The sequence below is a fragment of the Meriones unguiculatus genome, chromosome 1, assembly GCF_030254825.1.
Source record: "Meriones unguiculatus strain TT.TT164.6M chromosome 1, Bangor_MerUng_6.1, whole genome shotgun sequence".
Taxonomy (NCBI): domain Eukaryota; kingdom Metazoa; phylum Chordata; class Mammalia; order Rodentia; family Muridae; genus Meriones; species Meriones unguiculatus.
Window position 1 is genome coordinate 106,657,764 of NC_083349.1, and position 27,529 is coordinate 106,685,292.

Sequence of the window (27,529 nt, forward strand, 5' to 3'; positions counted from 1 at the left end):
TTGTGGGGGACCCCTGTGGAGCAGTGGCACAAGTTTGGGCACTAGCATCAAGCTGACCTGGTCAGTTGACTCTTAAATATCCTGCTGCCCACTGTCTGTCTTCAGTAAGCGTGCCTCATCTCATTAAGCCTCAGTTTCCTTAGCTTCAAACTAAGGAGACCAATGATGCCAAATCACAGGTTATTGTAAGAAGTAATTGAAATCATGTATTTAAAATATTTAGTGTAGTACTTAGGACACATTTGCCTGTTTTATATTATTACCTTTAGTTCTATTTTTTTTCTATTTTTTTATTTGTATGCATGTGTGTGTGTGTGTGTGTGTGTGTGTGTGTGTAAGTGTGCGCATGCATGTGCCCACGCTTCTCTGCATGTGTGTATGGGTATGTGTGTTAGTGCTGAAGGTGTATGGAGGCCAGAGGACAACCTCAGTATCCCTCAGTAGCTGTCCACCTTGTATTTTTAAAACAGGATTCTTTGCTAGTCTGAAACTTGCTGAGTAGGTGGGACCCCTGGGGGCTATCTATCTGTTCCTCTCCAGTGTCAGGATTATAAGCATGTGCCACTGGCTGGGTGTGGTAACTTACCGCTTAAATCCCAGCATGCAGGAGGCAGAGGCAGGTAGATTTCTATAAGTATGAGGCCAACTTAATCTACATGGCAAGTTCCAGTCCAGCCAGGGCTGCGTAGTGAAACCCTTTCTCAAAACAAAAGCCAAGCCAAGCCAAAACAACCCCAAACCAAAAACATGCATGTGCCACTAAATTTGTTTTGTTTTTATGAGAGTTCTGAGGATTGAACTTGGGCCCTTATGCTTACCTAGCAAGCACTTTATTGAGTGAGCTGTCTTCTCAGCCTGATTTATTAATATATTTTGTTTTGGAGACAGTCTTGCTATGTCACTTATGCTGGCTCCAAGTAAAGCCTTGAATTTACTTGTCTGGGTCTTTACTGTGTCTTTCAATGGATGGATGGATGGATGAGATAGGTGCTCCCTAGAGCTTGTATAACTTCTGTGCCCTTACCACACACATCCTCTTAGCCATTTTGTTGAAATACCACAGGAAGATGTAGCTCCAAATTCACTTCTAATTTCTACAGACCACATGTGAGAGGAAAGTAAAGAGCTCTTTCCAGGGCACTCAAGGCTCGGTGCTTCTCCTTCAGATCTGTGGAAAAGGTCAGGGGTCATTTCTTACCAGTTAGGAGTTAAGGGGCCCTGTGGTCAGCTTTACCCAAGTTCCTACAGAAAGAGTGGAGGGGCATAGCAACAGAAGACTGCTATGGGCATATGGGATAGGATTTTCAAAGTTCATGACATGGGGTCCATTCTAAAAGGAAGGGAGAGGACACCATACTCAAATCACGCATGGCCAGCACTCTACCGAGTGAGCAATCTTCCCAGAGTTTTTGTTTGTGTTGCCTTGGTTTTCTGAGATGGTCGTAGTCTTGAATTGTTGCTGCTCTGGAAGGTGCCCAAGAGGATGCAAGGAAGCTGGGGAAGTGCTTTGGCCTCTTGTGGCTGCTGATTCCTCCCCCTCACCAAGGCACTGCACAGTGCTTTACCATTAGAGCTGGCTGGGGTGACAGGTCAGCTAGCTCGGGCCAGCACCTGGTCTGGTCTCTGGTCTGGATTCCCCTCACTTGCCCATTTCAGTCTCAATTATTGGAACTACAAAACAGAGAGGATGAGCCCTAGCTGGAAAAGTCACCATGTTGGGACTGTCATGTAACAGGACTAGAGGATGCAGCATGGTTTTATACCACGGAAACTGCAGAAGAAACTCTAGCTCCCTTCTACCCCACCCTCCCCGCCCAGCCTCACCACACAGCAGTTAGACGCTAAACAACTAGTTCCCAGGCCCTTTCATTTTTAACAGAAAAAAGCTTTGCCTACCATAAAACATTAGCAAATAGTGATGGATTGGGGGATTTTCAGGGAAGAACAGAGGATGAGCATGTTGAGGGTGCTCATTTGCTTTGTAGATAGATTGTAATGACTTTTCACCACAAAACCCACTTGAAGTTCTGTTAAATAAAGAACTAATGCCACTTTGCTCTTTTCTCTCAACCCTTTTCTTCCGCTCATGCAAATCAGAAACATTTGTCCTCCGTGACTTCGTAATCTCCTGGATATGGGAAACGCATAATGTAGCTGTTTTCCCCCTCCCTGAAAATAACATAATTGTCAAGTACTCGTAACTTCTGAGTGCAATTTCAACCCTCTCATTGATAAGGCAATAACCGAAGCAAACAACATCAGATGAAGTTACAAGCCTGAGTGTGGGGATAGAGGCATTATTTGAATGAGATGAATCGATGTTCTCTCTAAAGTTGCACAAATTCTTACCAGCAGAATAGACTTTGGATAGAGCTATTAGACCGAGCCATTAAGCTGCATGGCTTCTAGTTCATCTTCAAGAGAGCCTCAGCACGGACTTGCTCACAGTATTCTGGCTTCTCAGATATTGCTCCCCTTGATAGAAAGTGTACATCACAGTCCTGAGGTCAACTCGGTCTATTCGTGCCTCCGTCCGCATTTGCTCATCTTTCTACTGAGTATCATGAAGACCTGCTTTCTTTGTGAACTTTCCTTTGGACTGATATTGGGTGATAGCTAGAAGGCCCATCCTAAGCACAAGCGTCAGTGTTCTCTTCTTTGTTTTTGTGTCCAGGTCACAGTTCTTTGGAGTCAGCCTCAGGAATGCCTTCTCCTCCTGATAACTTTGTATGGAATCTGACCTGGACAATGAAAGACTCTTTTCCTTTCCTGTCTCACCGCAGTCGATATGGTAAGTGTATTTTTTGACAATTATCTGTGGCGCACCATCACTAGCTTTTAATTAAGGAAGTATTGAGTTTTCTCTTGTGACCCCTAGCAATCCAGAAATTCTTCAACCCCCTACAGCAAAACACATATTCCTGTACCCTCTGACCTCCAAGGGTACTCAAGTACACCACCGAACCATCCCAGCTAAGACGTGTTTGTTTCATTGTGATTCCTGGAGGAAGCCAAGAGCCTTCCGGTTCACATATTCCATCTTCCAAGCCTTCATGGTGCATAGAATCCTGGTGTCCCTTCACTATTCATGTAATGTTCATTCACATCTGATTGTAAGCTTTCTGGATTTAAAGTTCTTAACGTTTAACATTTCTATAGTCCATGATCTCCAAGAGGGGGTTGTTATTAGGAGGGTACAGAGGTACTCCAGAGCTCCTTTAGTGGCTCCATTAGATTTGGCTAACTTGTTCTCAAAGAAGTTATTTGACATCATCTCTGCTCATTTGATTAGGCAACAGCCTCAGAGATCAAGAGAGCTGGTCCAATTCCAGTTTGTAAAGATGCAGAAACTAAGCTTAACAATATCCCATAAAGTGGGCCCACTAGCCACAAAGCTGGTATTCTTTGCTTATCGTCCTGTTTCCCCCAAGAGGCCACCCACTGCATTTGTGAGATGCTGTCTTGTGAGCCCTCAGGAATTTGTGCTGATAATGTACAAAATTCCTCACTCTCGGTGCTCAACCTAAATGCTCACAGTAGCTTGGAACATTGGGGTTAGGGAAGAGCTGGGATTTTTTTAGGGAGCACATATATTTCTTCAGCTCTTTGGGGGTAAACCCCTTGAAGACAGGTACTATGCTGTGTTTACTTCCCACTTTATTCCTTCCCTGGAAGACACTGCTAAAGGCTTATGTATGATGAATGAGTGCAGAAGGCTTCCCGATATAGAATTCTCTCATCATTCCTAATTCAATTAAGTATTTATGAACCCAGTACAGCGCTGAGTTCTAGATGCCCTTCTGGGCATATTTACCTATTCCTGCTTCTCAGTCTCTGCCCTTGGGCCTAACCTATTTAAAGTACACCTAACAGAGATGTTCCACTCACTGTAGAAATACTCCAGTCAGATGCCTGCCATCCCTCATTTATTACACAGTTAGCCTTGGTTTGTATTAATGGCACCTTTCATTTCAAATTGAAAGAAAGAAATGCATAAAAACCCCTTGAGCAGTTTAGGATTCTACTCTGAGCTGAGGTGCTTCTTGCCACTCCTAAGTATCTCCAGAGGAGGGAAGGTTCAGTGGTTCTTGGGAGAGTCCAGATAAGAATTACTTCTTGATTTTACTTAAGTCAGACAATGAATACCACCTTATGATAATACCAAGTATCTATAAATAATTGAAAGCTTGTCTTTTGTGTGGTTGATGCTTTGTAACCACATATGTAGTATAACTGTTCTTCAGATAATACTTGGAGTTCTCTCCCAAAGTCATATCACTATCTCTATAAGTTACCTTTTTTACAATGTAGAATGTCCAAAAGTCTATCTCCTGCACGTCAAATAGCAACTATTGGTTCCCTATGAATGCCACTGAGGGAGGTTGCAGACCAAAGACAGAAAGTCATGGGAGTTTATGAAGACCCAACTTATCCACCACTTGTGCTAGATAAATCTGCTTCCTCTCTGTGAGCCACTTTCCTTATCAGTAAATTGGAAGGCTGGGATAACTGGGGAAAAAACAAAAACAAAAACAAAAAATAAACAGGTGTCATTAGAGTGAGCAGCATTGTAAGTGTTGGTTCATGCCAGAAGGATCAGTGGCTCCTTGACGAAGTTCAATAGTGCTTTCAGGGCCTTTCTATTTTCATTGCATGACCACCATCAGCACTTCTACCTCGATGTCCACATCTGTGTGGCTTCCTCCATGCCAGATGCTGGAGCTGATACAAACTTCGAGATTAGTAATACTGGGCCCTGGTTTTTAAGATTTCATAGGCCAGACAAACAGTTCCACAAGCAGCTAAGCCCATTGCCAGTGAGTGGCATTGAGGACTCACCCTGAGACCTGCCAGAAAAATCTAACGGCAGAATTAGGGCCAGACTCCTATCTCCTAAGGTTGTTTGGTTCGGCTTAGCCTACATGTCTATGAATCAAAAAGTCCAGCAGGCTCATGGGTGATAAATCCATTCCTTTCACCTGCCAGGAAAGACATTTTAAGAAATGTTAACAACTTCATTAATTTTAAGACCTCAAACATGGGCGGAGAAACTTGACTGGAAAATTGCCGCCTGAAGGGGTAGTTCTTCAGATTGGGACATATCATGAAGTCTTGGCCAGCCTAGTGTGGAACTTGATGTTTGGTTGACAGGCTTAAGCTACATCCTGGTGGGACAGGTGGGGACACTGAAGGCAACGTCAACAACCCAACCATGGGTGATGTGATTGACAGCCATAGACCAGTCCTCTCTCAGGAAAGCTGTCCAGCCCAAATGGAGAGTGGCTTTCTTCTTGCTAGTGTTTTATGAGAAGAGACGAGGTAGAAAGAGGCTAATAAGATTTACTCACCCCCAGCCTGTAATTATCTGCTTGAGGAAAAAGTTTGACCTACCTTTTTGAAGGCTCCCAATATTTCTTCTAATTTACGTCGGGGCCTTTTATGTTGTGTAAAATATATTCTCCTCAGTGGCATTCAGTGTCAGATTCCAGCTCTTTCTGGTCTCTGTCTGGAATGATAGCCAGCTAATTTCATCATGGGTTGCTGAAAGCCTCTCATCCCTTCCCCAAGGCTTTGAAAGGAGGACAAGGCTTTGAAAGGAGAAAAGAAAATATGGCTTTTGTGCCTATGGACATAGCTATAGGCTTGGCTGAAGGATTAGGCTCTGAGTGGGCACCCAGATGCAAATGTCCTCCATGGTGTCCTGCCAGATGCTTCCAGAATACAGCTGTTGGGGTTGCGAAAGGGAGTCTGATCACCTTAGGTCCTAGAGTCATAGAAACAGAAGCTATTCTTCTGAACTTTAACTCTCATGTTTTTCCACTCTGGAGCTGAGGAATAAGATTAGTATTTTATTTTATCATCATTTTGTATGCAGGTTTGTGGGCACATGTATGTTCATGTATGTGCAAGCATATGTGTGTGAATGTGAGAGGACAACTTTGAGTGTCATACTTACTAACACTGTATAGATCTTTTGATATTGATACTTTCATTGGTCTGGATCTCACCAGTTAGATTAGACTGCGTGGCCAGTGGATCCCAGTAACCCTCTTCTCACCACCTTCCTAGCGTAGCATATAATTGGCATTATATGCACAAGCTATATCAAGCTGGCATTTTGCTCAGGTCTTCATACTTGCAAGGTAAGTACCTTATGGACTGAGCTATCCCTCCAGCCCCTGGATTAATATTTTAAACAGAATAACCAGAGATTCTTTACCAGATGACCAAGACAAAGGTTATTTTCACTCATTTTTTTTTGTAAGTGTGGTACTTTACAAAACCCTCTTTCAAGCATTTTTCTTACTTAAGAAGAATTATAAAAGTGCAGTAGATGGAAATTATTTTATATTCCATGTATGCAGAAATGTAGATGGAAGGTGAAAAAATGTTATTAAGGCTTCTAAGCTACAGAGCAGACAAATTCAACAAAATTCAGATTCTCTCACCCCTTGTTAAGCGGTGTTTTTTCTATCACATCACAAAGTTATTTCAAAGATGAACCACAGAGAACACTCACTCTTCCTGGATGACCTAATGTTGGACCTGAATGGTCAGGCTGATAGCCAAAACCTTGGCTATTTGGAGAGCAAACATTTGATGTCTCTGAATTGAGACCATCCAGGCAGGGTAGGCAATCACCTCCCAGGAAGCATGTGGGTAGGTTCCTTTGGCACTGTAAATAATCTTATATACTTCTGTACTTTTCCATTTCAGACTGTGCTCCTTATTATGGGTTGCATTATGTTACCCCAAAAGATATGCTCAAGTCCTGAGATCTCACTACCTGTGAATGAGACTTCAAGCATAGTATCTTTGCAGGTGTGACCAAGTTAAAATGATGACACAAGGTATTGCTTGGGTCCAGATTCCATGTAACTGCTGGGCTTTTAAGAATAGAAATCACAGACACAAATATGTGCTGGGCAAACATCCTGTGACTAAGAATTCAGAGACTGGGTCCATGCTGTGTATGGAACACCAAGGATGCTGGCTGTAACAGGAGATGAAAGAAAGGTGTGGATTGGAGTCTCCTCCAGAGGTTTAGAGGCAACATAGTCCTCAAAAACCTTACCTCAGAACCATGGGAGAACAACATTTTCATATTTTAAGGAGTCCAGTTGGTTGAGCTTTGTTATGGCATCCCTGAAAACCAAATGTAAACCATCCCCCTACTCAAATCCAACTTTGACTCTCACAAAGTAAAATAGTCCTCCAGACATCTGAGCATACAGAAGACATTGTTGGACTTTGAATAAAAGTTCTATTGAAACTTTGTCTTCTTTCTGGACCAGAGGGACCTATCTAATTTAGGGGCTGGTGCTTTTGGAGAGATGAATTAGAATTTTTAATTAGTATCCCTGCTGCAACTACCACCTTCCGACCTGTTAATGTATCAATTTCTTTGATTGAAAAGTCTGAGCAAATTAAATCTATCTTTCAAAAAAAAATTAACCTAACACAGAAATCAAAAATGGAAAACAAAAGGGTCCTCCAGCTCCCCTCTGGGAATTACTTTGGAGCTCTAGCAAGAAGTCAGTTTGATCACATTTCTGGAATTACATATTTAACGTGACTGCCCGCAGTCAGCCATTCTGGCCTCAAGCAGCCTGGCATCATCGAAGGCCCCAGCCTCCCCCATGAACCACTGTGAAGGCTGAAGGCTTCCTTAGTGACTCCTCTGCCCTGTCCAAGAGATCCCTTTGTGTTCCTCTTCCAGCCCCAATTCCACTGAGCTGAGAAATCAGGTTATTTCCTCGCTCATGCATCTGCATTCTTATCTGCAAATTGGCAAGCCAAGGCCTCTGGATGCATTCACCAAAAACTCTTGAATCCCAGAGGGAACAATAATGCCAGCAGTCATACAAGACCCAAGAACAGGGACCATCTGTCACCTCGAGGCCATGACCTGCTGGGATCCAATGGAATCAATCCACAAAAATTCAATAGAAAGCAGCTGACTTACAAGAAGTATGTTTAAAATGCTCCTCTTAGTCATATGCCTTAGTCACTGCATACATCCAGTGAATAAATATGATGAAGATTTTATGTTATAGGCATATTGAGCAAAGGAGAGGCAGAAAGGGAAAAATATCTGAATAAAAGAGAAGAGAATGATTGACCAAGTGGCATAAATATGATAAAAGTGAGTTCTGAGAAGCCCACTGAAAATAATTGTCATAGATAGAGAAGAGAAAGGCACAGAAAGGTGTGAGAGGGGATGAATCACCATGGCTAACTGATCTCTTATTATCATATATTCCTTGTTCTGCTAGCTTGGCTTCAGTTGTCACCCCTGGATACGTAGCCCCGCAATTCCCATTCCAATACTGTGTGTATCCAGCAGCACAGGGAATGATTATAAACATTCATTATTGAACTCGTGCTGTGTGCTAGGTTGTGTTCTAAAAATCACTGATATGGTCTTCCTTCAAGGGACTCTGGGGAAAGAGGTAACCCTACCTAGACTATGGTAAGTGCAGGGAGGTAAACATTGTAGAGATGCAGACAACTAGGCCTTGGACTTTAAGAACAACGACGAGACCAGTGATGAGGGCGTTCTGGCTAAAGAGAACACAGCTGTAAAGTCATGTGGAAGACCAGGTTGAGCTTTGTGGTACAGAGTATATGTAAATGATCAGGGACAAGGCCAGAGAGACAGTTGCTTCTGAGTGTGCTCAGGGTTTTGACCTGGGCCCCCCTATGAAAGCACAGCTTCAGAGGGTGTGGTGTTTTTTAATAAGGATGGCCCCATAGGCTCATATACTTGAATGCTTAGTCACTAGGGGTTTACAACACTTGAAAGGATTAGAAGGATTAAGGATTGTGACCTTGTTGGAAAAAGTCTGTCACTGAGGGTGGGATTTGAAGTTTCAAGAGCCCATGCCAAGCCCAGTGTACCTCTGCTTATGGATCAGGATCTAGCTCTCAGCTACTGTTCCAGCACCTGCCTGCCTACTGCCCTGCTCCCTGCCATGATGATAGTGGACTAAACCTCTGAAACTGTACACCTATGAAATGCTTTCTTTTATAAGAAATTACTTGGTCATAGTATATCTTCATAGCAATAGAACAGTGACTAAGACATAGCATCAGGCATCATGGCATCAGGTCGATGCTGGTCACAGGGTGAGCATGACAAGGGGAGCTGTTCTGGAGCAGCCACTTGAGTGACTGAGTTGATGGAGATGCCATGAACTAACAAGAGAGAAAAGAGAAACATTTAGCATTAATAGAGGGTGATCAAGGCATCAAGAGAGCAGGGGGTGAAATCCATGTTGGACAGGTTACATTTGAAATACCTTCAGGACGTCCAGGAGGAAATGGCCAGCAGAGAGTTAGGAAGTCTTTTTTTTTTTTTCTTTTCAAGCTGTAAGAATTACACTCAGCAGCTGTGAGTGAGGTGCAGAGGTTTGTTTTGACAGCTTTGGGACACCTGAGCTATTGTATACAGAACATTTCTAACCAATCTAGAAAGGTAAGTGCCCAAAGCATATGCAGAAAAATGACTGATGGGCATGAGAGAGAGCCCTCTTAAAATGAAATATTTTGTCAGGGGTGACCTCAGATGCAAAACCACACATCAGAAGAGACCTCTCCTGTGTAGGACTTCATCCAGGACATTTAGAAAGATGGCTAGAATAATTTCATCTGTGAGAAATTCATAGGAATTGTGAGTCATCAGGGTCCATGGCTGTCTGGTTGAATACCTTCATCTTTTAGATGGAGAAAGGAAGGCTCAGAGGTGCCTGTATTATCAGCAGGGCAGTGGCAAAGTGGAGGTTGAAATCGAGGCTGCCTCTTGGCAAAGCCTGCACCTCAACTGTCTACATTAAAGACATGCTTATGGCTCTTTCGGTGCCTGCGCTCACATGGAATTGCTTGTGCATTGGCCCCAAATATTGCTCCACCCATTTCATTATCTGGGCACCATGGTCTCAGCCAGCCCAGAAGAACTGTGTTACCCCAAGATCTGCTTCCCTGTGCAACAGTTACCTCCTTGGGGAGATGAGCTTCTTCCCAGGCTTAGTGCTAGTGCCTCACAGCCACATAGGGGACATAAAATCTCTATTTCAGGGGTCACTGCACTGGCAATTAAGCTTGAGCATCGTGGGCCTTTGCTTCACCTCCATGTTGCCTACTTTAACCTTTTCTGTAATCACCCCATTGTTCCCCCAGCATCTGTCCAAAGACAAAGTACAGAGCAGTGAGGAAAACAAAGTCACTCATATCTCAGCTACCATTCTTTAGAGTATTCTTATTTTCAGTCACAGTCTCACTTTCTTTGGCTCTGTCCTGCTTCCTCCTAGATGAAAAGACACAAGCAGCCCTTGTCTTTTGGGAGAGGGAGATCAGACTGAGATCCTAGATAGGTCCCAATCCCAAGAAATCAGCCCTAGACACATGCACATATGAGGAAAGTTAAGTGAACTCAATAGATTGTATGTGCATGTTTGTACACATGTACACACACATGCTTAAGTATATACTTGTAACAATAATAAGTTATAGATCATTAATTTGGAAGGAGTGAGAGGAGATGGGGAAAAGAGAGCAAGGAGGTCATGTAGATGCAGTGTTCATGTATAAAGCGCTCAAAATATTAAACAATTTAAAAAGTGTCAGTGGACAGCACTGTTGTGGCAATTCTGGGGAAAGGTCTGAATATGTCAGAGTACAGAGGTTTCACTAATGCTTTCTGACCCCCATTCAGTAAAGCAGTAGCCTGGGTTTTGGTGTCATAGACCTATCTACCAGAAGCTTCCTGTTTAAGACTCACAAGTGTCTAATTTTACTTCCCATAGCCTGAAGGTATTTTTATCGTCAATCATGATACCATCTGATGCAGCATGGTTTCAAAATTCACACTGTTATACTGTTGGACAATGTTAGTTCCCAGCCCAGCTCAAATCTTGTTCTAGCCTTTATTCTCAGCAAACTTCCCAATAATTATTTTACTATCTGTGGAAATCTTATCAGTCTTCAAGATGCTCTGCACATATTGCCCTGCTCCCCTGTGCATCCCCATGTCTGCAGTGGGTCTGCATACTTTAAGGGTTAGATTTGGTCAAGGCCATCTCATCAGCTGGACTGTCAGTATGTGACAAGTGGAACGCATGCTAGGGCAGCAGGTTTTCAACCAGAAGCCTCTGGTTTGCTGGCCACTCTCAGCAGACCCGCCTCTCCAGAGACACAGTGGTAAATGGGAGAAGCACATCGCATCTTCTCAGGTCGACCAGCTTCCTCCTGTTGCCATGGATGCCACATGAGTCAGAGCTCCTTTCCAGGGTTCTCATCTCAAGAATCTCAGTTACAAAGATCCATTTAGAGAAGTGTCATACTGACTGGTGGTTCTGGCTGCTAAGGTTTCACCATGTCCTCTGGACTCTTGTTTATTCTGTCTCAGACATCCCACTCCACTCCCATCCACACTCACAGAGAGGGAGCGTGAGGGCATGCATGAACATTTCCTAGAAACTGCAAGCTCACTGTACTGGAAGTCCAATCCTTCCAGGCTCAAGCCTCAGCCCTTTCTCTTTTCTAGACTGAAGTCCATGCTACCCCGGCCAAGTCACTTGGCTGTCTGGTGCCTCAGTTTCCCTTATAAAATATAAAATGAGGAGGCTGAGCATGTTAATTTCAGAATACTGTAAGTTTTATTTGCTTGCAATACTTTTGATTTTGAGATGAAGAGCAGAATCTCATTTTGCTATCTGTAAGCGTTCTGTGCCCGTCTACCACCACTCTGTATACTCATGTTCACGCACCGCCCCCTCCGAGGCTGTGTTTATCTAATTGATTGATTAAAGGAGACTTGGCCCTTCTTCTCTGCTGCTTGAGTGTGAGCAGAACAGATGTCTGGAATTGGGTGATTGGTTCTCAGATGCATTCCAGAGCATGGGACGATGGGAAGGGAGTGAACGATTTCAAATTCCCGGGCCCCACGACAAATGACTTGTGGGTGTGAGTGAGGGGTGGAGGGGGGCCAGGTTGGGTATTTAGTGTTATGAAGTGAGTGGCCAGATGTTGCTGACAGCTGGTGGATTAATACCAAAGGTGACTGGTGGGCCAAGTGTCCCTTTAGGAAATTACTCAGGAAAAGGAAGTAGCAGTCCTTAATCATCTAAGCCTGGGGTGGAAGGGAGAACTCCCAGCTTCCTGCTGCCCAGCTGGCATGAGCCATGTTAGAGAACTTGGTTTGGCCACCTTCCCAAAGGGGGCGATTAGTCTTAGCATGGTAGTTGCAGAAGAAAATTGAAATTGTTTTATTTCACCGGTTCATTTCCTGGTCAGGAAACAGAGCTCCGTGCAGATTAAATGGCATGCATGAAGTCGCATGATCTCAGTTAAGGTCTTCCAGAGGAAGGGTTGATAGACGAGCATTCGTCCGTCACTTTTGCCTTCACACTTCTGAGTGAAACAGGTTTGACACAGTCTTTCTGTCAGCCCTGTGCATCTAATGCTACTGCCGACCGCTGTACCCACCTAAGACGAGCCATGACAGCTCTTGGTTTGATTGAGAGACCCTGGCTCCATGAGTAGATGCAAGAGCGAGGGAGGGTGATTCCCAACATTAACTCTGCGCTTCCACGGGCAGGCACACACTCGCACGTGCATCCCCACATGCATCCACTTGGCCCACAGCCAGAATTATACTCATTCTGACCGAAAGTCACCCTGCTCGTTGCCACCCCCGATAGCCAGTGTGTGTCTATTGAACATACGCCTCCTCATGAAAGTTCCTCGGCACAGTCTCTACCTAACCACCGTTTTGTAGATAAGAAGAGTGACAAAGACAGTAAGTGTTTTGCTTTGTTTTGTCTTTTTCCCTAAAATGCATGGCTGACAAATGGCAAAGGTAAGTTTTAAATTTGTGCAGCCTGATGTCACGCAGAATATATGCCTCAAAGGACCCTTGCGCTACAGCCCCAGACCCCTTGGAGCCCCTCATCCACAGGTGTTGAAATGGAGAGAGAGGAAGGGGCTCCCACTGTAGTCAACAGCTTCCTGACTCCCGCGGGCCCATCCCCAAGGAAGGCAAAGTGAGGAGTCTGCACTACAGACGCCGAGGTGGTACGAACACCTGCAGGTGTAGCTAGGAATGGACGCCCCCACGCGAGCAGAGACCTTAGTGCTTGAGTGTTAGGCTCACAGTTGTGTACCAGACCCCGAGTTAGGCTCCCAGAACACACATTCATGTTAGGTGGCTGTGACAAGCCACCCGTAATTCCAGCCACGGGAGGCAGAGGGCAAGCCGCCTAGAGAGACTAGCCACATCTGTGAGCTCTGGGGTTAAGAGGCTTCACTGTAGAAGGCATAAAATCAATTGAGGGTGATTTCCACCATCAGTCTTGGTCCTTCATAGCACATGTACCCAGATGCATGTATGTGCATGCACACGTGCACATATGTATGTGTTCATGAGCACGCACACACACGAGGGTGAAAAAGCATCTCTTTGTTCATTCCCTTATGTGATTTTAATCATCACCATTCATGCTAATGTGCTCCCCTAGGTATAATAAGGAAACCAAGTCTCGAGTGGTTAAATGAACTACCCCAAAGTACAAGACTAGTTGTTCCAGTGCTTGGAGACCTTCCGGGAACTCTCTGGCGATCTTTCCCCTTTCCTCCCAGCCCGGTGTGTTCTCTCATCCCATTCTCACTGTAGCTTCTGGCCAACGGACAGACCTTGTCACCAGCAGGGAGTTTGCAGCAACCATCAAAGAGCAGCGTGTTGGCAGAAGAACAGATTTAGTTTGAGAGAACCCTAAAAGCCTTCCTGGAGATGAATTGAGCCATCCAATCATTGGGAGATATTTGAAACCTGGCCATGTGTGATTTTGCCAGCTTATTCCAGAAACAGTAACAACAAACACTAGTGGATTTTTGAGAATTTTCCCAATTGTCTAAGTTATTGCTTTGTTTGTTTGTTTGTTACCCAAAGCTTTAAGTAATTGAAACAAAAATCGCAGGGTTTTAGTGCCATTTCTGCAATCCCCCCACTGTGCATCCCTTGGCAAGCCCCAAGATGTTTCAGCTTCGGTTTCTTCATCTCTGACGGTCTCTAAAGTCCTTGGTGACTCTGCGGGTCTACAGCTGAGAGGTTCTGACAGACCTCTTGAGGAAATGAGACCTTGGCTTGTGCCCTGGGATTGACAGCTGCTAGGGGTGTTTTCTTATGCTGGGTGCAGTCCTGAAGGACTGACAATTTTGAGAATGCTAGTTTCTCCTGCTCTGCTTAATGAATTGTAGCTTCAAATACAGATGCTTCTAAAGGCATATGGCAAGAGCAATGCCACATATGCCTGAAAGCTCATGTGGTTTCATATTAAATACACAAAGCAGACTTATCAGGAACATGCTGGGATGCCTATGCCATGAAGTAAACGAGCCGAGATAGATGTGCCAACAAATGCAGCCATGAGAAGAGCTGGTGGTCAGTCACTCTGACATTCAGCTAGCTCAAGCTTAGTGCTCCCTAGAGGTGTGGCATTCAAAACCCCTCAGCAATCAGGGAAAATATCTTTTGTATTGTGTGAGGGACTCTGGCAAATGACAGACATGACTCTGGGTAAGTCTTTCTTTTGCATTTCTCAAGGCTTATCCAATGGAAGAATAACCTCAAATGTCATTTGCTCCAAGTTCTAATAGCCTCTGGCTCTGGGATTATTGCTAAAAGCAAAACTACATGTAATATGGTATAAGAGAATGCTAAAAAGGGTCACCCACCACTACCTCCTTCAGACTGACATCTATATTCCCTCATAAAGACTATTCCTCATGATAAACTGAAATCTGTAGTAAGATGGGGGTGGCTATGCAAATTATAAATCTGACCAAAGTCTGTTGACAACTTGTCCTAGAGACAAGACCCTAGGTCAACTGCTAATTTGAGTTCTGTAACATTCTTGACAGAGGAGAAGGGTCAATGTCATGGGGCCCACAATCGTGGCATTGTTTTTTTTTTTGTTTTTTTTTTTTTTGTTAATTCTACAATAGTTGCTTAATTTTGTAGGGCAACTGCTCTCTAAAGCCTCTGATATGTATGCCCAAGGTCACCAAGAAAATGGCTGATTTTGAGAGAATATCTTGAAACCTAAAAGCAGTTGCTGTTTCTCTGCCTTGAAACTGACATAGATTTACGTGATTTGGAAAGCCTTTGGGAAGTCTCTGGGTTAACAGATTGAAGATTTAGGAGACAAAACAACCATTTGGGGTCCCCAGGGCCATGTGGATACAAAGGAGGACTGATAGATTTTCTAAGCCCAACTAAGGGGAATTCGTTGTCTAAAGACATTGAGTCTCCCTATTGCCATTCTGTAGTGTTGTTACAGAGGGCATCAGAACCCCATCCCTTGAATGTCTTTTTCTTGTTTGTGGCTTGCGTAAGAAGCCCCCACCTTCACCTTAGCTGCTGGCATCTTAAGCACAGGCTTTAGGCATGGCTTCTTTGCTGTTGTCAGTCTCACATGTTGCTGGAGAACAGGATTCCACCCTCAGGTACTGACTTTTCATGCAGGTGGCCATTGCCAACCCCTCCAGGTATCCATTTTATACTGTGGATCTGATCAGCTATTGAACATTTTCCTTCATGGCAGCATTTCACAGTGAAGCAATGTTTTGAGCTTACAGTTAGTATATTTGAGTTTTGAAATGTGGTTCCTATCCTGGTAGATTTCAGGATATAGACAGAGACAGACAGACAGAGAGAGAGAGAGAGAGAGAGAGAGAGAGAGAGAGAGAGAGAGAGAGAGAGAAACAAGAGCAAGCTGATTCTTTACCAGTTATACAACTTGCTTGAGGCTCCTTTAATGATTCTTTAAGAATCTGGAGGGGGAAAGGTCCATTTTAAGTATCACATACCTGTGGCACCCTTTCAGTGCTAGTGACTGGTGTCTGTCTGTAGGTTCATCAGTTTGCCTATGAGAGCGGGAGGAGCTGTCACTGTGGAACTGGAGAGTCTGTGAACCCCAGAGATGATGAGTACTTTAGGGAAGGGATGTTCCTTTTCTACCAGTTCCAAATGCAGAAATGCAGGTTGAGAGAACACAGCCCTTCCAGAGCTCTTCAGTTACTGTGTGCAGGTCCTAGAGCATCATGACTGTCCCCTACCAAAAATTTATTTTATAGCACTTTATGCTCCTCTTAGCAGGCAGACCATTTCTAGAAGGTTCCATTATCTTTCTTCCATGAGGGAACTGATAAGAAAATCCAGTATTGGGCAACAGTGATTGATTGTAGCTGCACACTCAGCAGTTTGGAATAGTATCTCCCTCTCTTTCCTTTATAGTTTTAATTGGCACATGATAATTGGTTTTTTCCCGCTCGTTGTCATTTTTCAGTGGTTAGATTCTCATAGACTAAATGGATATGTGCAGTAAGGCCGAGATCTCTGGATCCCTCTGAAGGTCACAGTCACTGTAAAGGGGCCTGACGTTGAGGAGCAATATAGCTGTCCCCTGAAGGTGTTACAGAAGTCTTTGAAGATGTGAGCAGTCGGGAGAGTTTGAGTCAAAGAACAGCCATCTTCACAGAGTCCTCAGTGTATTTGCTACTTTCCTCTTTGCTATGACCAAAAACTTGATGAGAGGTGGTTTAAGGAAAGAAGGGCTTGTTTAGTCTCATGGTTTGAGGGGACACAGTCCATCATGGAGGCAAAGACATGTCAGTGACTGGAGCTTGAGGTGACCAGCCACACTGTGCTCTGGTCATGAAGCAGAAAGAGATAAATGCTGTTGCTCTACTGAACGTCTCTTTTCTCTTCAGCCAAGGACTCCAGTACATGGGACTGCCCTCTCTCAACCTGTCTTCCCTCACAGTGTTTTCCTCTGGGATCACCCCCTCCCTGACACACCCAAAGGTGTGCCTAATCATTAGTTGCTTATTCTGATATCTCAGCAACTGAAATTAACCCCCATATTCAAACATTACCTGACTTGGTCTTTGGCCCTAGATTTTTGATTCTGAAGCTATGGAGGAGTGAGGGGGAAACTGGATTTACAAAGTGCTCCAGCCCTGGGTCTCACCCATCTCTCCCTAGGGCTGGATGGGGGAGGGGTGTCATCTTTGTAAAAGGAAACACTCTGAGCTTCAGTTTCCTCATCTATAGAGGAGAAAATACCACTCACCCCTCAGTGTTGCTCTGTAGAGTAAATACAGTGACAGAGGGACACACATTGAATATGACGTCCAGCCACTTCTCTTGGCGGAGTGGACCTGTCTTGGCCAATGGAATGCTGAGCACTTTGATGAGTCCCTTGATCACTCTAAATACTTTCTGTGAAAGAGAGGTTGTAGTTTCTGCCTCTTAGGCCCTGAGTCAGAAGAGGGCAAAGAGAGGCGCCCTATATCGAGAACCTTTGAAAAGAAAAAAAAAAAAAAAAAAAAAAAGGAGTTTTTTCCCCTGATGTTGGTAGAGAAAATGATCCCGCGATATTATTGCCTGAAGATATTAAAGGTGGCTTAGGAGGGAGAAAAACAAAAACAAAATCCTGTTTCTCAATGAGAAACAGGTTCAATGAGAAACAGGTTCAATAAGAAATTAAATCAGAATGTAGAAAAATCCAATTCAGTTTCACCCAGAATGAGCAGCAATATTAACTCCATTCCTATTTAAAGCCAGGAAGTACAGCTGTGAGAGCTAAAGGGAGGCCTGCCTCCAAGGAAGAATTTCAAAACAAACTCATTTGATGACAGGGACATTTGCATAGCCTGCTGCACTAGGCAGGGTTTGACCCAAACACGGTGGATTATCACATTCCCCAGAGGCCAGACATCCCAGCATTGATGGTGCTCAGTCTGTGGTCTGTTTGCATACTACATACACATTTGCCAGGCAGAGGTGGACACTGTACGCCTGTCTGAAATGGAAATAAGACCTCTTTATTTGGAGCAGAGCAGATGCAACAGACTATAGCTGTGGAAGTTGGGACTCTGAGAAAGGTTTCAGTAATTGTCACTGTGGGGTGGGTGTCTACTCTCTTTTTCTTCCATATTTTCACATTCACTAATATGGATGGAGATTTTGGGCCCTCTCTATCAAAGCCATGGTAATGGGCATGATGCTTATTTTGAGGGCCACTTTGGTATTGCAAAGTAGCAAACACAGTTTCCAGTTTTCCACATGGGTATCAGTTTGGTGTTGTGATACCAAAGCAAGTGCCTGGCAAGCCAGTGCTGAAGATTAAGGGTTGGGGCTCAGTTGGCTTAGGCTGGAATGCACAAAGCCCTAGGTTTGCTTGCCAGCACCACATAAATGGGAGCTGTGACATATACCTATAATTCTAACACTCAGGAGGTGGCAACAGGAGGATGGGGGTTCCAGATCATCCTCACTTACACGGGCAAGTTGGAAGCCAATATGGGATACAAGAGACCCTGTCAAGAGAGATGGGGAGGGAAGGAGAGAGGGAGAGGAGCGAGAGATTCTGAGACAGAGACATAGAGAGAAAGAGAGATTAACAAAACCAGCAATTCCTTTACACACACTAGGCATCACAGCACAGCAGCCCTCAGAGTCAGGCTGACCATCTTCAGTGCTGATAAGATACAAAGGCATCAGGTGGCATGTCAACACACACAAGGCACCATCTCTCCATTATAAAGGGAATTGTCTGCACCATGAGAGGCCGAGTGGTATTAACCTTAGGGCCAGAGGACACAGCTTCTGCAGAGCCACTGGGAAACAGAGAACATCATTCTCTATTGCCCAGAAGCAGAAAGATACTTAATAGAAGTGTAATTGAGAGTTTTTCCCCCTCTAACTTAGATAGGTTGGCTGTGTCAATGGGAATTACTTCAGTTCCACTCCAGGGAAGGGCCAGCTGCCCACGATTGCAGGATTGCCCAGCAACTGGCTGCTTGTGTCAGGATCAGCCCTGCTTCTCTGCTACATTCTGAAGTCCCCAAGACCAGGCTTGTCTTGGAGATGGAATTAGCGGCCTCAGAAGCAGCTGTTTAAAAGCACCAGTGTGAATCAGGGAGACGGCACCCATTAGCACGGCCAGAGATTGATTTACCAAATTAGCAATAACCCTTCCAAGAGAAAGGACTCAGGAATCTTACAAAACTTAAGTCAAGAAATAAGTTTGGGAAACATATGGTCAGGATGTTCTGTCTGAGGAGTTTGAGGTCCAGCAAGGGTAAGTGACTTGCAGAAGGTCACTAGTAAATCAGTAACAGAGGTGGAGTACCGGCTTCCCTAGGTGTTTATTTCTAGAATCACCTAGTCTGTAAACCCCCTGTTTTACTGATAAAGACAACAAAGTCCACACACGACAAGCGACTGGTTCAGCCTGGCCTATGGATTTCCCAGAGTCCTCGTCCAGTGTTCCATCCTTTTTATATAGTACTTGCTCTGTTTCTTTCTAGCCTAGCAGGTGAGCAGAGGGGCTGAATGAAGTGAGTTTGAGGGCATCCTCTGTGAATCCATGCTCTGAGAGCCTCTCCTTGCCAGGCACTTTGACCATGTTAGATACTAGACAGTGACTGAGGAGAGAAAAGAGAAGCTGGGAGGCCCACATTCCCTGAACACGAGGCAAGTATACACTGCTTGGCACAAAACGATGTCTTCCCCACACAAGCCGACATGAAGCACAACTGTCTCAGGGGAAGGCTTCTTCCTCCCTCCATTCCCTGTGTCTCCATACTCCATGGCTGACCCTTATGCTCCTTCAGGAGAGTAAGCCAGGACCCATTCATAGTGTTGTCCCTGCTGGTGGGTACAGACACAGAGCGGGAGATATTGGGATGGTGAGCAAGGCTGGGAATAGCATGTGGCTTTGCTGCAATCTGTGGCTTCTCAGTCAGGCAGCACAGCAAACAGGGCCTACCTAGGTTTTCTCCTGAACACACACTTCTTAAGGCTTATGGGGTCACTCCCAGGGAACAGAAAGGAGGGAATCAAAAGCCAGGGGGCTGGACTCAATACCAGAGGCAGACTCAAATTCAGACAGAACTTGCTCAGACAGGCGGTGCTCACTCATAGTGATCCTGATCCTGGGAGCCACAGGAAGCACAGCCTCTTACTGTCCAGTAATACGAGTGATGGGAGGGACATAGGTTCTTTTTTTTTTTTCCAGCAGCAGTTTGGGAGTACAGTCACTGATGGAATTGTGCCTTACCTCTCCTGGACAGACAGAGGCTGTGGATGAGGTGAAGGCTGGCCTCCTGGAGGACAGGTCTCATGCTTGGGGAACAGCTGTTCCACTGACCTTTGTTGTCATTGCAGGTCTGGAGTGCAGCTTTGACTTCCCCTGCGAGCTAGAATATTCTCCACCCCTCCACAAACATGGGAACCAGAGCTGGTCCTGGCGCCGTGTACCCTCTGAGGAGGCCTCGAAGATGGACTTGTTGGGTGGGCCAGAGGCGGAACATTCTAAAGAGATGCCTAGAGGTAAGGGGATCGAATCCTGCGTGGGCCAGGAAATGCTCAGCTGCCTATTTCCTTTGAAATGAAGGGGCTTTTCCACCTATGCTCTGCCTTGGTACCTTGGAAATAAGCTTTGAATATCTCTGTGCTTCTCTGTGGCTTCTTGACCCATGTATAAGGGGACATGTGAGTCTAATTTTAAGATGAATCCAGCACTTTGCTTTTACCAAGTAATAGAAGTAGGATTCTAGAACTCTTCAACATAGTTTTCCCAAGCTTAGACACTGAATAACATGTTGATCTCTTTGTCTATCTGGAATGGGGTTGCCAAGGAAAACACAAGTCACTCCATTCAATTTGAATTTCTAAAGAAGTCCTTTCTTTTAGTATGTCTTAGGTGATGCTCTGAACATACTTACACTCAAACCTATTCCAACTGTATGGAAAACTTCAAGTGTGTTCTGCATTTTTATTTGCTGAATCTGCCAATCTTAACAGGGAAAGTGCCGTGCAACTGGGTTAAATGTGTGTTTCAGAGTCATTCATGAATATTCAGCCTGCAAGCTTGTTTTGCATGGTGCTTTCAGCAGTCCTGAGCTGTTTATGAATATCGCCTGCCAAATTTTCAGGACCTGAAGAGTAGACACTGATTTCGTGGTACTGGCTACATTTGGGGAGTTTTGTTTTCCCCCCACAGGGAGATGTGAAAACATTAAGCTTCACTCTAGCCCTCCAGTCTCTCTATCCAAGTTGAACTCTAAGACTTCTGAGACACAGAAAACTCTTCTGGCCCTTAAATTGGCAGGGTAGGTTTCTGGTTTTCAGGTAGAAGTGAAAAGTAAAATGAGAATGGATTTACTGGACTCACCATCCCTTACTGCCATGTTGGATTCAAAGTTAGTGAGGAAAAAAGCCAGGAGGGGAGTAACTGGACCAAGATCACACAGATTGCACTTTCATGTGCAGGTCTAGATGCCTACTGTGATGACTGCCAAACAAGGGTTCTTTCCACCAGGCCTTGTTTCTTTATCTGTAGTAAACGCTGTGACCAGAGCCTGTGCTGCACCCAAGTTCTTGAGAATAAGTAACATGGGCTCATACATCTGTAGTCAGGGACAGGGCTCATGCTAACTGAAAGATGTGAAACAATAATAATTAATGCTCTTGGGTTTGTATTATACACCATCCTCAAACCCTGTCATCACAACAGACCTAGTAAGTCCAACCCCTGTCTGTGTACTATTCCAAGCTCCCTCTTCTGCTTTCATGACCCTTTTGAGATTGCTTGAGATTGACCTGGGCTTTGTGTTGGTCTCTCCGGGATGTTGATGGCTGGTCTGTGTGAGAGCTTGTGTGGGTAAATTGCTCTTTCCTGGGCAATACACGAGGTTTATAAAGGGATTACAGGAAGTACTGCCAAAGACGCCAAGTCAAGAGATCTGAGCTGAGGCCTAGCAATTTGAATACTTTACATTATGAAACCTGGCATGCACAAAACAAAGCCATAACATGGATGCACAAAGTTACAGATGACAATCTTAGGAACATTGAAGTTCTCCCTACCAAACCATGGAATCTAAATGTTTTCTGCCTTCTTGCAGCCTCCTGATCCCACTTAGTCCACAGACATCTCTCTACCCTTGGAGGTAACTTTCTTCTGGGTTGTATGTCAACCATTCATTTGTCTTTCTTTATGGCCCCACAGGAAGCATTTATTAGGTCTGCAATCTTTCCATCATTTTGCAACTTGTTCATTCTGATACGTGAAACTTTGGTCTATTGTTTTGGTTCTCTGTTGAATTTATTGCAGGAAGGTAGCTGTTTCTTTTCTCTCTTCTATCATTTGAATATTTGGGTTATCTCCATGTTTTTGTAATTACCAACAACACTACGGTAAGCATTTTTGCAGATCTCTTGGTGCACCTGTCTGAGACTCTCGTGACATAAAACATAGGTGGAATTGCTAAGGGTATACATTCAATGCATCTTCCATTTCATTAGGTAATGTGGATCTATTTTCCGGAGTGGTTATGCTGACAGACACCCTCCTACCCTTGATGTATGAGTGTTCCACCCTCTGATCTTTGTCCTCACCAGTTATTAGTATTGTCAGACTTTGTCATTAGTGCCCATCTAGCAGATGAGATGTTATGTCACTTCAGCTAAAATTTCCATAGGATTCTTCTAAATTTGTGTGCATGTGTTACATGTGTGTGAGGGGGGCAGTCGTTGGCATCAATTATTTTCCACTTTAGTATTTTTTTTTCAATATTTGTGTGTGTGTGTGTGTGTGTGTACGTGCATATATGTGTCGGTGCCCATTGAAGCCAGAAAAGGGTGTCAGATCCTCTGGAGGTAGTTATAAGAGGTTGTGAGTTGCCTGATATGGGTGCTGGGAACTGAACTCTAAAGCAGCGGCATGCACACTTAACCACTGAGCTCTCTTTCTCGCTCTTCCACCATAGGTTCTGAGACAGGATCTCTCATTAACCTGGCGTCAGCAAGCCTGAAGGATCCTCTTATCTCTGCCTCACCCATGCTAAGGTGCTCCCTGGCTTTCTGGGGATCAAATTGAGGCTCTCATGATTGTGAAGCCACCGCTTTACCAACTGAACTGTCCCTGACCCTTAAGGGAATTCCTAAAACATTTCAAGTATATTTCTTAGATGATTCTAACTCAAAAATCCCCTTGTGTGCTGTTGACATGGGCACTGCTATGGTTATTTCTGGAGTCTAATGTCCAGCTGTGTTAGCAAGTTTTCTAGTCAACTTGACAGAGGCTGGAGTTACTTGGGAAGAAGTAACTTAAACTGATAGTCGCCAGACTAGCCTGTGTGCAAACATATGGATCATTTTCTTGATTGGTGGGTGATGAGGGAGCACGTAGATCTCTGTGTGTTGCTGCCCCTGGGTGGTTCTGGGAGCTCTAAGAAAGCAGGCTGAGGAAGCCATGAGGATCAAGCCAGTAAGCAGCATTCCTCCTTAGCCTTTGCTTCAGTTCCTGCCTCCAGGTTCCTGCCTTGCCTTCCTTCAATGATGGACTGTGATGTACATGTATAAAGTGAAATAACCCACTTCTTTCCAAATTACTCTCTGTTGTTGATTTTTAGCACAGCAATAGAAGCCCTGATGAAGACTTTAATTTCTTAAAATACGTGTTTTTTTTAATCATTGTAGATATTTTAAAAAGCAGTTATATTTCAAGGATTGACTGGGTCACAATGTAATCGTTTGGAGAACAAAGCTGCTGGATTGTGAATTCCACAGGCTTTGGGATGTCAGATGGTATGTGTCTGGAAGCTGGGACCTTTTACATGTTTTAAACAGTGGCAATAAATTGGGCACTGATGGACTCTGACCTGCTTCTTTTTTTCTGTCGTTCTTCTTGTGATCTCTGCCCTGTGCTAGTCACACAGAAGGCAATGAGAAACCAAATAAGGAAAGGAGAGGAGGGAGAGAGATCTTGGTAGTGTGACATACAGCGAATGCCTTTATGTTTTTATGAAGCTGGATTCTAGGGGTCAGTGCATGCAGGGAACCCAAAGACACTTGCATTAGATGGTTCGGCCAGGATGGGAATACCCATTTTTAAGTATTTTAATGCTTGACAATTTCAATCTCTCTAAAAAGATGTCATTTTTACCATGTGGTGGTATATAGCACCCATAAAGACTGATCCAAGCAAACACAGCAAAGCCATTGCACATGTACCCATCTGCTTTATCAGACTCTTCAGAACATGCGGATGTTCCAGCATAGAGTGAGGAGATTTCCCTCCTGTCAGAAATGGACCCTTGTTTTCTGTTCCATATGAGGGAGACTGTATTAGTCAGGGCACTCTAAAGAAACAGAACTGATGGAATGAGAAAGAGACAGAGGGGGAGCTGTATAAGGAGATTGATTAGAGTGGCTGACAGGCCATGGGCTGGGTAGTCTAGCAACAGCTGTCTCACAACAGAAGGCTGAGAATTGGTAGTTGTTCAGTCCATGAGACTGGATGTCTCAGTAGTCCCAATCTGGTGTTGGTTTCATGGAGGATTCCTAAAGTCTGTGTTGAAATCTCAAGGACGTAGGTTCTAATACCAGCTAAAGAATGGCACAGCAACGTGATAGATGAACTTATCAGCAAAAGTAAAGGAAAGGAAAAAAAGAGGAGAGGAGAGGAAGTGGAAAGGAAAGGAAAGGAAGAGGAAGGAAAGGAAAGAAAAGTTTCTTCTATATCCTTTTATTTAGACTAGGAGATGTGGCCCAGATTTTTTTTTTTTTCCAATGCAGTTTATTCAGGAACATTGAACAATCCTCGGACCCCGGGGAAAGCCAGCCCACAGCTTAAATAGCCTCTGGGTAGCCAACCCAGGCGTGCCACGGGGGCAATGCAGATAGGTCCACATACATGGAAGCAAGCCAGATCCTCGGCCTTAGCCGAATGTGGAGTTGTTCGTGACAGAGAGCACTCACCATCGGGAAGGTGGAAGGCGGAAACCAGCTCCATCTTTAAGGCATAGCATTCCGCAGCTCTCTACAGTTCCCCCTTTTTGTTTTAGACGCATCAGGCAAGAGTAGAGGTCTGATCTCTGATATTAGAAATAAATTGGGACTTTGTACAGATGTTCATTTAGGTATCATCCACCCAAAGAGCATCAGACCCGTCCGATACCTTTTTCTCAGAGGCGGGACCTGGGGCATCAACCCGCATGCAATCAGACATGCTCTTCTCTGGGTCCAAAGCGGCTGACCCTGAGTGCAGTGCTTAGCCTCGCATCCTGAGCATATCATTTTAGCTTTTTATGGTATCCAACCATGCTTGGGGAGAATGTCTTGCTTCAATGGCTGTAAAGGCCTGAATGATCATGGCTGCATTACGCTGTTGTGAGACTCTAATCTTGCATATATACCACAGGCAAACCAAGGAGACCAACACCAGAAGGCCTGCTAACACTCCCATGCCCGCCCATTCCTTCAGATGATTCATGGCTGCAGCAATCCATGTTGATAATCCTGTGGCTAGTCCTGCGTCCACTCTGGTAGAATTTACTGTGACAATGGCCACTCTCAGCTGCTCCATCGTAGTATCGAATTCTCCAGTCCAATTACCTAAAATATAGCTCCACAATTGTTTAGACAGATTTGCAGCACAGGAAAAATTCTCATGTTGTATGCTAGTGACACAAAGTCCAGCATACTTTCATTGACAGCCAGGTTGAGCGATTTGTGGCCCAGATTTGAGGTGGATTTTTCCACCTTAAGTGATTTAATAAACAAACAAACAAACAAACAAACACCCTCACAGTGTGTCGAGATGCTTGGGTTTTAGTTCGTTACAGATGTAGTAAAGTTAACAACCAAGGTTAACTATCAGAGTCTACTAAAAGAGCATTGACAAACCATAGAAAAAAAAGGAGGATCAACCCCCCTCAACATGCTATGGGATTTCTGCTCAGATTTTCCAAGCATGGATGTGTTTATATTTTTCAAGGTACTCCACTATATCCTTCCTTATTCCTTGAAGTGAGGCCGTTTTAAATGAGGTAGGCATGTATCATGCCATCTCTTGTTCTTCTAGGTGAAGGTACAGGGAGTGAAAATAACATTCCCAATCTGGATTTACAGTCTATTCCCAACACTCTGATCTTCACTGTCTCTGTTCTTCAGCTCTTGAAGGGAGCATGCTTGCAGTTTTGACAGGGAGAAATGGGGTGCCCTTTAGGGTTTGATCTTTTTTTAACTGAACATTTATTAGTTAGATGGTATTTAGATTATGTTGCATGATTTCTTGTCAGGGATAAAGATGGGAAAGCAAAAGGTAGGAAAGTAATAACAATCATAGATAATGAACTCTAAGAGTATAAATTTTGAATGACTTTAATTTATGGTCCCTATAACTGAGAAGGATATGAGACATACAATTTAGACCAGGAAGATAATAAAAGTGATCATTTTGAGAGGACACAATATTTATAAATTAATAAACTCTCGAGGAGTCATCAGGTTGGGGCAGTCTGGGACTTTTCAAATGCCTGGGGCATGTTTTAATGCAGACTACTTCCAGCGTTGCAGAATGTAGTCAGGGGAGCACATTTTTCTTCTTGCAGCAAGACTCCACTTTGGTCTCTGTTATGAACTCCAGCTTGAAAATGTAAGCTGCCTCACCAGCCACTCCTAAGTATCCTCTCCCTTGCTCTGTACTTTCCTGCATACAAATGAAGAATGAGCTGAAACACAAGTCTTTGCTGGAGTTCTGAGTCCCGAGTTTTACCCTTGTTTTATTTTCGGTAGCAGCTTAGGTGGGAAGCTGCTACTGAAATTCTTCTATTTTTCATAAAGGCGGCTTAGTTTTCAAATGGTTGACACACATCATCTTGAGGCCTGGAATAGTTTCAGGTGCTCCTGAACATGACCAGAGTTCTGCAACACCTTAATGGGAGCTGCTCAGCCTTTCAGTTCATCCGTTAACTTCCCATGACTGCTCTAGCAGATTGCTGAAAACTGGGTAGTTTAGAGAACAAACCCAGACTTGGATCCTCTCCTAAAGATGGAAGCCAAGAATTAAACATCAAGGCACTGATGTGGTCTCTGATGGAGACTCCATCCCTATCTTAATCCTGGCCCTTGGTGGTGGCTGGGCGCCGTGGATATTCTTTAGCTTACAGGTGTACCATGGAAGTCTCTGACCGTGCCCTTCTTCTGTTTGTCTCAGGTTGGGAGATAGGTCCTTGGATTAGGAGCTGCCTTGAATACAGCATGATTTTTTTTTTTACCTGAGGCTCCTTAATTAAATTCACAAAACCCCTATTTATAAATGCCTTCATTTTCATAAGTATTAGAGTTTGGGGTTTTCCTCTCATATCTCAGTTGGCATGTAGCGCCCACGTCTTTCTCTCTGCACTCATGTGCTGAGTTCTCAAACCCTGGGGGAGTCTAGTGAGGCAGATTCAGAGACACTGGTTGGTACCAGAATTTCTAATCCTTCAACCAATTCATTTCCATATCTCCAGGGGTTTAAAAGTCCCTAAAGGAGCCTCAGAAGGCTGTGGCGGTAAATATTTACACTGTTAGATTCATGGGACACAGAGACAGAAGACTGCAAGTTCCCACTTGGCCCGAGCTGCATGGTGATAGATTACCTGTCTCTGATATAGCCCTAATCTACCCCTC

General features: G+C 44.3%; 1 protein-coding gene across 1 annotated transcript in view; it reads left to right on the top strand.

Annotated features, from left to right (window-relative positions):
• Alk (ALK receptor tyrosine kinase) overlaps positions 1 to 27,529 on the top strand; it is a 703,407-nt gene that overhangs the window by 205,802 nt on the left and 470,076 nt on the right. Inside the window, exons 2-3 of the mRNA XM_060364669.1 lie at positions 2,675 to 2,791; positions 20,234 to 20,398. Coding sequence (XP_060220652.1) covers positions 2,675 to 2,791; positions 20,234 to 20,398 — 282 coding nt within the window. The remainder of the gene's footprint in view (positions 1 to 2,674; positions 2,792 to 20,233; positions 20,399 to 27,529) is intronic.